Source organism: Rattus norvegicus, chromosome 10, assembly GCF_021556685.1.
Source record: "Rattus norvegicus strain SHRSP/BbbUtx chromosome 10, alternate assembly SHRSP_T2T, whole genome shotgun sequence".
Taxonomy (NCBI): Eukaryota; Metazoa; Chordata; class Mammalia; order Rodentia; family Muridae; genus Rattus; species Rattus norvegicus.
In genome coordinates, this window is record NC_141543.1 from 98,946,253 (window position 1) to 98,957,539 (window position 11,287).

General features: G+C 45.2%; 1 protein-coding gene across 15 annotated transcripts in view; it reads left to right on the forward strand.

Moving 5' to 3' along the window:
* Nucleotides 1–11,287, forward strand: part of Helz (helicase with zinc finger) — a 145,081-nt gene extending 133,794 nt beyond the window's left edge. For 11 of the 15 annotated variants that reach the window (XR_015630449.1, XR_015630448.1, XM_087570853.1 and 8 more), the window contains 2 exons: nucleotides 2,711–2,963; nucleotides 3,878–4,436. Coding sequence is in view for 13 of the 15 variants with exons in the window: in XM_087570853.1 (XP_087426979.1) it covers nucleotides 2,711–2,963; nucleotides 3,878–4,212 (588 nt within the window). In the remaining 2 variants the exon portion in view is untranslated. Of the gene's footprint in view, nucleotides 1–2,710; nucleotides 2,964–3,877 lie in introns of all 15 variants that reach the window. The other 4 variants (NM_001439672.1, NM_001439674.1, NM_001105848.3 and 1 more) reach the window with 1 other exon arrangement.

Sequence of the window (11,287 nt, forward strand, 5' to 3'; positions counted from 1 at the left end):
TGAACACTGAGGCTCGCCTGAGCTCTCGTGGTCAAGACAAGCACGGGCCAGCCACATGGTGAGACTTGTCTCCAAAAGAAAGATGGGAAAGAAAAGGGTGACAGTGGGGATTGACAGCAAGGCAAAGAACAAAAGAGGAGGCAGGCAGGAAGAAGGTAGCAGGCAGGCAGGCAGGCAGGCAGGCAGGCAGGAAGAAGGTAGCAGGCAGGCAGGCAGGAAGAAGGCAGCAGGCAGGCAGGCAGGCAGCAGGTTGGAGACCCTGATGGAGGCTGTGGTCAGGCAAAGGAAAGAAAGGTTAGGAATTGAGGCTGAAGGAAGAAGCCCCCTTCGCTTTATTTGGTGTATAAAGCACCCTCACTTGCTGCCTGCTGCTTTGCCCCTGCCCACCTTACCTTCGCGGATGGACAGATAAAGATGGCTTTTCTGCACGCTCACCTCTGTGCATTCAACAGCTGTACCTATAGATTCCCCGCCCTTTTATTCTATTTATGTAACTTCCTGATTTTCCTTTTCCTTCATTGATGCTCCAAGGTTCCAGTGTCTACCATTGTCTATTCTACTGTCCTAGCTGCCCATTAAAGACAGGGCTTATGAAGTCCCTGGCTGAGGTCTTTCTGTGTCACAGAGCTCTCACAATTGCCCCTTCCCTTCCATTCCCTTCTCTTTCCCCTTCCCGTTCCTCTTCCCTTCCCCTTCCCTTTCTCTTCCTCTTCCCTTCCCTTCCTCTTCCCTTCCCCTTCCCTTCCTTCCCTTCCTTCCTCTCCCTCTCTCTCTCCCTCCCCCCCTTTCTTTTTTAGGCCCCAGCCAACATTACTACACTAGCTTTCACACATAAAGACTCAAGAGTGTGATCCCCTACAATCAGCGACAGGGCAGAATTCCCAGTATGACAATTAAAAAGCAGTTGATCTTCATTTCAAGAGCTAATTGTCTTTGTTACAGAAAAGGCTGAACAAACCATTTGATCGGTCACTGGAGGCTTGTCTGGCCTGGAGAATGTACACACTCTGGGACAGTTGGCTCTCCTGCTAAGCGACTTTCAGTGTGCTGCTTGAATCCCACACAGAGCAGCACAATCTCGATCCACAGTCAACTTCAAAGTTGTTGACCCCTGGGAAAGAATTTTCTCTAAAGAATAAAATAAAAAGTGAATGTAATCGTTCTAATGAGGAACAGGACATAAATAAGATACATATGAGGCTAGGTGGCAGTGACTGATTTTCCTAAGTTCATGTGTGGCCTGGTGTCACAGCTCCCTGGTGACAGAAAGGCTCTCCTCCACCCTTTCCTGCCCCTTTACTGTCCCTTCCTTGACACTAGTGGGGTTTGGTTTGGGCTGTATACTGATGCGACACCCCACCCCCTTCCAACCTTGGACTGCTGCTGGGGCCCCACAGTGCTCTCTGGTGGCCCTGCCCTTTATTATCCAACATGTGCTTATAAAGGTGAAAGATGCGTCTGAATCATAATTGAATTCAAGCTGAATATTTTATGATTTTATGATTACTGGGGAAAAACATGGGGCAATTAAAAGCCATGTGTCATTGTGATCAGATGTAGGTCTTTTAGTTTACAGTAAAACAATGATCTCACAATTGGCTCTTAAGATGCACCAGGAATCAACTTAAGCATCCTGTGTTCCTAGTGTATTTGGTTCTCTCTGCAATCCCAAGAGGACATGAGTGTTGCAGGGTAACACACTGAGGTTAGGCCAGTTTTCCACGGTAATGCTTGCAGATATAAGGCAAGGCCTGATGTCTAGTGCCACTGGCTAGGATCTAGGCAGGCTGGTCTGCACAGTGATTCTGTACTGCCTGCTATTGGAGCTGATGATAGCCAGTACCTGCCAGAAGTAGGCAAGAAGAAAGTGTAGAGCTCCTAGCTCAGGCGACATCTTGAAATGGCTGGCAAATAGCCCTTGTCAGAAGGGCAAGAGAATTTTGCTTATGTAGTTTTAGGAAATTTAGGAAGAAGATACATATGTTAATTAGGTTTTAAACATACGAAAATAATATTTTGAAGAAAGTAGTGAGTATTGCGCATCAGCTGATCAACTGGGAGAAGTATGACCCAGTCAGGCGTGCTTAGGCAAGGTGGGAGGAAGCAGGTCTTGTCAGCAGGGCCGAAGCTGGGGAGGTCCAGATGAGTCTTTTTAGTGGCCCTGTCCCAGAGCTCTGTGGGTCAGCCCACTTGCCCTCCAAGTCATGCATGCATGCTGTTCTCCAGAATAACTGTATGGCTTTATAACCAGAGACAAAACTAGTTTGGGGGACCAGAGAGATGGCTTAGTGCTCTTAACCAAGAGTACTGACTGCTCTTCCAGAGGTCCTGAGTTTCAGCAACCACATGGTGGCTCACAACCATCTGTAATGGGATCTGATGCTGAACTCATAAATAAAATAAATAAATAACTTTAAAAAATAAAAGACAACGGGTTTGTGCAGGAGCCCACAGGCTGGCATGTGTTGCCATGGGATCGCATAGGAAGGAACAGTCCAGAGATGAATTTCAGACCCAGGTTTCTTGACACCATGTTGGAGTGCATTTTATTTCAATGGGAGAAGGTGTAGAGGAGGGAGTTTCATACTACACAAGAGAATTTCCTTAGGAATCTGTCTGTTTTGTGAGGTTAGATCACTGTGGATCTGAAGGTGGTGTTGGATGTGGGAGTGGGCGTCCTGACTTCCCGAACATCTTTTTCTTTGTGTAGTATGAGCCCAGAGGACCTGGTCGGCCCTTGTACCAAAGAAGAATCTCATCTGGCGCAGCCCAGCCTTGTGTGGAAGAGGCCAGCACTCCCCAAGACAGCCTGGCTCAGGGCAAAGAACCGCAGGACCACAGTAACCCACCTGGGTTCGGCTTCCCAGCCCCCGAGTCCTGGGCCAACACCACCTCATCTGCCCCCTACCAGAACATTCCATGCAATGGATCCAGCAGGACAAGTCAGCCCAGAGAGTTGATAGGTAAGGTGAATGGGTGAGTTTCCAGAAAGCTGTGATTTTTACTCCTCACACCTGAATACACATGGGGGTGGTTTCCCGTCAGTCCCACCCACGTCCAAATTGCTCAAAAGCCACTGTGTGTTCTTGCAAGGGTGTGTGGGTGCGTGTTCTCTCTCTCTCTCTCTCTCTCTCTCTCTCTCTCTCTGGGTTATTTAAATTTCAAAAGATTGGAAACAAGCTAAGTGTTGATCAGTATTAACACTGGGACGATGTTTTAAAGACCTTGGAAGTCAGATGGTAGAAAATGTGATGCTTAGCTCTGTTTCTCCCCTCGTTAATCCACGTTCAGGTAGAACATTAGAGCTAGGTGCGTCAGTGCACACCTTTGCCCCCAGCTCAGGGCAGGCAGAGGATCAAGAGTTCAAAACCAGCCTGAGCTACACTGCAAAATCTTCTTGGAAAAAAAAAAAATGTTTCAATGTAAATGTGTTAAAAGAAAGGAGAGTGGCTGTAACAAGTGGACCCTGGCACCATTGGACCATGTTTGAGTATAGAGTGTGAACAGCACGTTTCTATAGATACAAGCATGTTCTGGTTCACAGTAACATAGCCACCCAGGCAGATAACTGAGTCTTTATCTGGCAGTGCTCTCCCCCAACACCCCCACCTCCCACCCCCACCCCCACCCTGGCCCCTACCCCGTTGACATGTGGTTTCTGTGTATTTGCTGTTCCTGGGTGTTATTTTATGGTGTTTCTTCAAGAGAGGGGTTTAAAGCGTGTTGTGGTTTCACGTCCTGTGACGGAGTTACGTATCCCTGAACTAAACTGTGTTTGCGCTTTTGCTCCTGGAGGTGGAGGAGCTCGTGCGTGCTTGTGTGCGTGCGCGCGCAGGCTGCGCCTCTGGTTAAACCTGTCCCTGTTCTCTGCTTGTAGTTCCACCCAAGACTGTCAAACCCCCTGAGGATCAGCTGAAGCCTGACAGTGGGGAGGTGTCCAGTTCCTTCAACTACTCGGTGCTGCAGCACCTCGGCCAGTTCCCACCCCTCATGCCCAACAAGCAGATCGCGGAGTCTGCCAACAGCAGCAGCCAGCAGAGCCCGGCAGGGAGCAAGCCCGCCATGTCCTATGCCAGTGCGCTACGGGCCCCGCCCAAGCCCAGGCCTCCGCCCGAGCAGGCCAAGAAGGGCAGCGACCCACTGTCCCTGTTCCAGGAGCTCAGCTTGGGCAGCAGCCCGGGAAGCAATGGCTTCTACTCCTACTTCAAGTGACCCGGCTCGCGCTCTCCTCAGAGAATGTGCAGTTCCTGTTCAGTCTGCAGGATTGAGGTGGCGGCTCTGTCTGTGTGCAGCCCTCCATAACGTTCACTGCGCTCTCAGTCCCCTTGCTGCTAGACCTGCGCCTACGTTTAAAAGTATATTCCATTATTTTGCATTTTTGATGTGAGTCAGAATTTTGACAGCTTTTATGTAGAATAAAAATATTTTTAAATTTGTGTATTGTTACATATGTTTGCATCAAGCTAGCAGCTAAGAGGTTAACTGTGCAACTATAAAAAAAGAAAAAGAAAAAAGTTTGTCTAAAATGTATTTAAAAGGAAAAAAATTGTTAAGTAGCATTTACATTTATTCAATAATATTACCACATGCTGGGTTTCTGTACCAGAAATGGCCAGTTGATGTACAAATGTATGTTATTTTTGCTTAAATTCAGTTAAAAAATTTTTTAAAAAAATAAAGGGGCAGCATCTTCTAAATCCCTTATCTTTTTTTTTTTTTTTTTTTTTTTTTTGACAACAGGATGCTGCATTCTAAAACTTTCAGAGTTTTAGACTATCTATGACATGCTGTTCTCTCCATCAGCATAGGGTAGAGGTCAAGGCCTTATTTGCCCGTGTATTCTGCATGCCACTGGGCTTTGAAATGTGAAAAAGGAAAAAAGAAAAAAAAAAAAAGCAAAGCAAACCCCAGTGGCATAGTCAGTTCCGTTTGTTTTGTTTTTGACAAGCAAGACTTCCCGCTTGTTTTTAACGTTGAGTTGAGAGCGGTTTTGTTTTTTTTAAACAAATCATGGAGCTGAAGCATTTTTAGGATTGTCGGTGCTTAGTAGACTTGATGACTATTTTAAAACTGCGTGAATTTAGTGAAAAATCTTTTTTTCTCACTCTGCATGTGTAAGTGTTTGTAGCCTGGCCCCTCCTCCAGGGCAGAAAGACCTGTGCCGACTAAAGGTTTGGGTTTCTTTTCCTCCAGTAAAAATCTTGGTACCTTATTTGATGTTTACATTAAGATATGACATTACACATGGCAATGCTAAGATTTTTTTCTAATTGTTTTTTTGAGGGACATCATTAAAGAAAAAAAAACATTATCAAAAAACTGATCAAAATCTAGGGTATGTTTCAGATCTTTTGAGTCTTCAGAAACCCCCCCTTGGACTCATTAGAAATACGGAATGTAAGCAAGCGTGTGCAGAGGTCCGCGGCCTGCCAGTTGTTTTGAATGATCATTGAAGGAAGAGGCTGTTCTCTTCATGTGTTCTTTAACACATCAGAAACAATGAATGTCCTTTGTCATTTCCTGATCCCGTAATTCTAATTTTACATTTCTGAGAAATCTTGAGACTACAATGTATCTCTCCCCCTTCCCCCCTTTTTTAAACTAAGATGAGTCCAGGGGATATTTCAAAAGAGCCAGACTTTCTTGACGATCGCTCAAGAGTAGCTTTCTGGAAGACTTTCCATAGAACGTTTTAAGATGAGTTGAAAGTGGCAAGGAGCCAGCAGACTTAGTCCGTGTGACTAGAGATTAGCTTATGCCGGCTCTCCACGGCCCCCTATAACCCCACACAGTGTGGGATTGAAGGCTGCGTTGGTTAAGAGGTAGTAAACTCCGAGACCGATGATACAGCCTCTCAGATTCAGTTCTGCCTTCGTGCTAGCGGAACCTGGCCTCCTGTCTCCGGCTGTAAGCTTCTTCTGAGCTGCCAGATGTGGACCGGCAGACTAAAGGCTGTGTTCACGGATAGTACAGGTCACGGCATGGACAGGCATCCAGTGAGCCATGACATCAGCACATGCTGGCATGTTACATGACATCAGCACATGCTGGCATGTTTCAGGCAGAATGAGACAACTTTGCCACTGGGCTCTGTTTTCTAATTCCATGCCCAGGCGAGAAATGGAACTCACCTGTGATATGCTATCCATGTCCCATCAGTGTTAGCTCCCATGCCCACACATGCAGACACACAGGACAGCAGGACATGCCGGGCAAGAGTTCAGAGAGCCATTCTGCTAATTCAGACAGAACTATTCTGTCAGCTTTTGGGTCACTTCTCACCAGGAGGTCATTGCCTACTTTCTGTTTTTCATACTTGAACCTTAAAAAAATATCAGTTTTTTAAATTATTTATATATAGTTAAAGTCGCGTGTGCACCCTATCATCTTATATAGAACACTGACGGTGGGACCGTCTGGATAAGGAACCCGTCAGGTTGCAGTGACATTCTCAACGTGGTTATGTCTAGGAAATGACACTAGCTACTTTCTACTTGACCGCTCTGTTGCGAATGTCAGAGCGTCCCCATCTCTTTCTTGTTTCTGCAGCTAGGTTGAGGGTTTATTTCTGTGTCTTGGCGTTATTTTCTCCCAGCTCCCCCACACCCAGCGTTACTCCTGTCTTCCCATCCAGGCTCTAAGGAGCCTGTTAGGTATGGCCAGCATCTTGTAACAGTCTACAGCAGACCTTACCAGAAGAGCCACGGCAAGCTGTCGCTCGCTGCTCCTTGCAGTCCCCTGGTAGTATTAGCAGGGTTAGTCAGCTTCACAGAAATAGCTTCTTCCTTTCATCAGATCCAACTTTCGAGTTCAGACGGAGCATATGCACCTACGTGCGTGTGTATATATATGTGTTTACATACATAAGCACACATCTGTTGTTCTTTTAAAGGAAACTTGATAGGTCTGTCTCCTGAGGTTGTTTTTGATTTTTCTCATTTATCCGTTCATTTCTACCTGAGGTGCTTCCTTGTCCTTGCCAGTACTGGTTTTGGCCATTGCTGTACAACTCGAGGTATTTCTTTCCTCCTCTCTCTCCCTTCCTCCTCTTTCTCTTCCAGTTCTTGTAGATGATAATTCAGAGTATTCAGTAAGTTTGTTCCCCCTACCCCACAGTTCCCTCTTGACCTAAAAATTAATTCCTGATGAGGTTTGACAGACCTCATTCCCTGTATCATGGATATGTTCTGGTGTGTTTTTAAAAGCACTCTATCCTGCTTCTGCCATTACTAGTCACGACATCTTGTCCTTGACTGGTCAGTAGTCAGTTATTGATCATTGAGACTAAGGATCTCAGCCTTCCTGTCTTCACACAGACTTCTCCCTGTCTGAGTCATCTGGTGTGAGGAGAGCAAAATTGTCCGCTGTAGGTTATTTTTTCTTTTGTTTTATTCTAATCAAAATTCTAGGATGAGTTCAGGTTTGATCTAAGCATCGACTGGTCCTTCCTGTCCAGAGAGCTGCAGGGTAAGTAAAAGAAGGGGAAGTCTCGAGGAATAAGCATTACCCAATTAAACACAGCAGTCTCTAGAGTTGATTTATTGAAGAGGTTTTCCTCTTTCTGAAGGCGTTGAAGTCCTGAGGAAGCTAACTGTCTTTTTAACCTTGAGCTCATGTGTTGTGTTAATGTTGCCGTAGTGTAGTTGAAGGCTCTAAGTTTGGTATGTTTCATTTTGAGAGCAAAGCTGAAAATGTAGAAGACTGCATCTCCAGCCACCGTGATGACAAGTCACGGTGTTGAGGACAATTTTAGTTAAATCTGAGTATTCCCCTGATTGTCATGGGAAAGTTAGAGTTCCTGAACTAGTTGACTTTTTTAGGAGATGCCCAGGAGCGAAAGAATCATTGCATAGTGAAGAGTTTTATTAATAGAAAAATTCTATAAAAACATGATTAAAAGTTCCCACATAGTAAGACATACACATTACTGCTTTAAAATATTATCTAGGCTGTCCATCCCTTCCCACCCACTTCCCAACCTCCTCACAGCTAAACTTGTCTTCTCTCCGTAAGTAGATGCTGTTGTTTTCTTGCCTATCCCTTGAAAATCCTGCTTCTGCTCGCCCTCCGTGTCTGCTCTCGTCTGGGTGCAGGTGTCTTGGTCGATGTGACTTGTCATCTGGTCAGTATTCAGACTGCCCAGAAGTTAGAGAGAAGGCGGATGCTGCCTCAGCTTGTCTCCCTTCTTCAGAGTGTCACTTAGCATGCCCTTCGAATCATGGTACCCAGACTCCCCTTCATCTGGGTCTTCAGAACATCCGCCGCATCAGTCCTTCTCATTTCCCTCTGTGACTTGACAGCGAGGCCGCTAAGTTCACACTTGCCATTTGTATCCCCATTTAATTATCAATTCCAAGACCATGGAAGGAGGGGATTTTTTTTTTTACTAAAGTTTAGCAACCCAATAAAACATCAGAAAGTGGCATCATATCATCAACTCTAGACTAGAACATCAGGTCAGACAATTTTTTTAAGTTTTAGTGTAACACTCAGATATTTCGAACCTACTGAAAAATACCTACTTTAAAAAAAAACAAAACAAACCACCTTTCTGTAAGGGAGGTGCACAATAGAAGATTCTAGACTTAGACTTGTGCGCTGTGGTTACTTTCTAGCCCATTCATCCAGGGGTAAGTCTAAAGCTTCCGGAACGAGTGTCGAGAGAAAGCCCACGGGTCCTACAGTTTCAGTCACCAGAGTGGTAGATCAGACTTTACTTGCAATTTGTTCAACAGAGAGATTTTATTTTGATACAAATATTAAACATAAAGCATAGTAAGTTTTATATAATTCTATGAGTTCATTAAACAATATTATGAGATTTTCGGTATGTTTTTTTGGGGGAGGGGTCTTTTTGGCTATTTCTACCTCACACGAGGTCTCTTTATTTAGTATACGAGCATGTGGTTGCCTGCCTTAGGATGATGTACGGGAGGGGGAAATCAATATTACCTTTTAAGAAAACTTTGATTTTTTTTATGGAATAATCATTTTAATATTTTAATGTTTGAAACTGAAGAGGGCAGGGACAGCAAATTACACACAGCGGTAACTATCTACAAACTATTGTATGTTAAGATTCTAGAATTGTGAACAAGATCAAGAAAGAAAAAAAAAGGAAAAAAAAAAAGCAATTCTGAGGCTGAAACTTGCCTCAGTTTCCCCTGGACGGGTTGTTGAAATACAGATTGCTGGACCCACTGCCAGGGTGGCCGCCACAGCCGTCCAGGAAGCGCACTTTGAAGACCACTGGTCTAGAGAGAGAGAGTGTGGGGGCTTTAATCTCTTCACTCTTGGGCTGTTTTAATCATCCTGGCACCACAAGTGGCCCATTTGTGGAAAGAGCTCTCTCTACCCTTGGGGGTCTCTGCTGCTCCTCCCCATTAGGGTGCAGGGGCGCCTTCATTGGTAGAGTAAGTTTGTTGTTGTTAGCGACGACGCAGCTGCCTGGCTGTCATTTGGAGGCTGTGCGTTTGTGAGATGTGCTTAGAGTCGACCTCAATCCCTCCACATGGAGACAGAATTGTGGAAAGAAGCCATCGGATGCCCTGAGAGTGTACTTGCACTCGTCCAGGGTCTTAGTACAGGAGTCCCGGTCCTACGGTGGCAGTGACTTGGGGCATCAGAAACATTAGATAGTCCCCAACTAATGGAACCTATAGTTTTTAATCTTTTTTTTGTCCCCTTCTTCTTCGGTATATGTGTTGGGGGGCGAGGGCAAAGGATTTACCTTCGTGTTCTATGTTTCTCAGGTTAACAAAGTTATTTTGGGTCCTCCGCCATGCCTGCAGGTGTTAGGGGGAGCCTGGGTGTTGCACGTGGCAGGAAAGAAGCAATTGTTTCTGACTCCCTGCAAACCTATGTTTGCAGAAGAGTCGAGGGGAACACTCCACCCCCATAGCACGAGCGACCCCTAAGTCACAGAAGACGTGGACAAGCACGTTATTTCTGAGAAGGAAACCACCCACAACATAACACACCTGACAGGACTTTGACTATTTTTACATTTGTGTGTTGTGTTTAATGTGCAGCCTGGGCTGCAGCCTGGTGGGTTTTGGGCTCTGCTTCCTGGTTTCTAGTTGACTTTGAATTTACTGAGTTACTAGGAAGAAAACAAATCCATTTCTAAGGTAGTAGAATGTAGAACAGCGTAGGCGTCAAAGCATAAGACACAATGACCATCATAGAACGCGTTGGCTTTAGCGTTCCCAGCCCCCAGGACCCCCTACATAAAAGGCCCGGAAGCTTCAGCCTCAGGCTGCTGGTGTGCTCATCACAGCTCCCTCTATGCACTCCCGGCTTATAAGGGTCTTTGGTTTATCTGCGATCTGCATCTCGAGATACCACTTTGTATCTCTCAGGAGGTCAGAGGACTCCTTTGTTCGGGTTGAAGTCCCAAAATGTCCGTTGTACCTAAGATTGTTTCTCAGCGATGCCCCTCCCCCCACCAGAGGAAGGGTCTCTGATCTCCATGCATCAGGACCACGGCCGCTCCTATCTGTCCACATATATGACACTATGTACTGTATCTGATTTCTGCGCCAGCCGTCTGACCTGATTCTTTGAAACCCGCAAAGGTACTGGTTATATGTAACAGCTGCATCCCGGGAGAACGGGGCGGTCCAAATACTTTCTCTGAAGTATAAAGCTTATGGGGTTTGCATTTTAGTCAAGAGTCCTAGCCATCAGTGATGCAGGTTCTTTCTCTTTTAATGTTTTACAAGAAAATACAATTCTCTAAATGTGGTCAGCAATGTGCAGGATCAGTCACATGGTAGATTCGTTCTGGGTCTTCTATTGGAAAAGCCTTCACAAGGGAGGCTGTATATAAAACCACCCTGGTCCGCTTACCGTACAAGCATCACTTCCGTAGCATCTAATTCAGCCTAATCTGTGACAAAAGTAACAACAATGACTCTGTTCCTTTGTGGTATACCACACCTCATCTGAGAGGTTCTAAGACCTGAAGAGTTTATTCTTAAAAGTAAAGATGGCTTTGTATCATAAGATCAGCCCCAAAGCTGTCCACCAAGCCTTTGCTTCTCTCTGTCCTTCCTCTTTCCGAACTTGGTTTTTGGAGTCCCCTTAGCTGATGTTACTTCCTTAGGGCACTTTTTTTTTTTTTTTTTGGCTTTTTTTGTTTGTTTGGTTGTTTGTTTGAGCCCAGGAGTCTACAGTGTGATCCTTGTCAGTGAAGTTTTTTGTTTTAAAAGATTCATGGTAACACAAAAATGTATTTTACTGCTACAACTAAAATGTATTTATAATAAAAATGCCTTTTTAATAA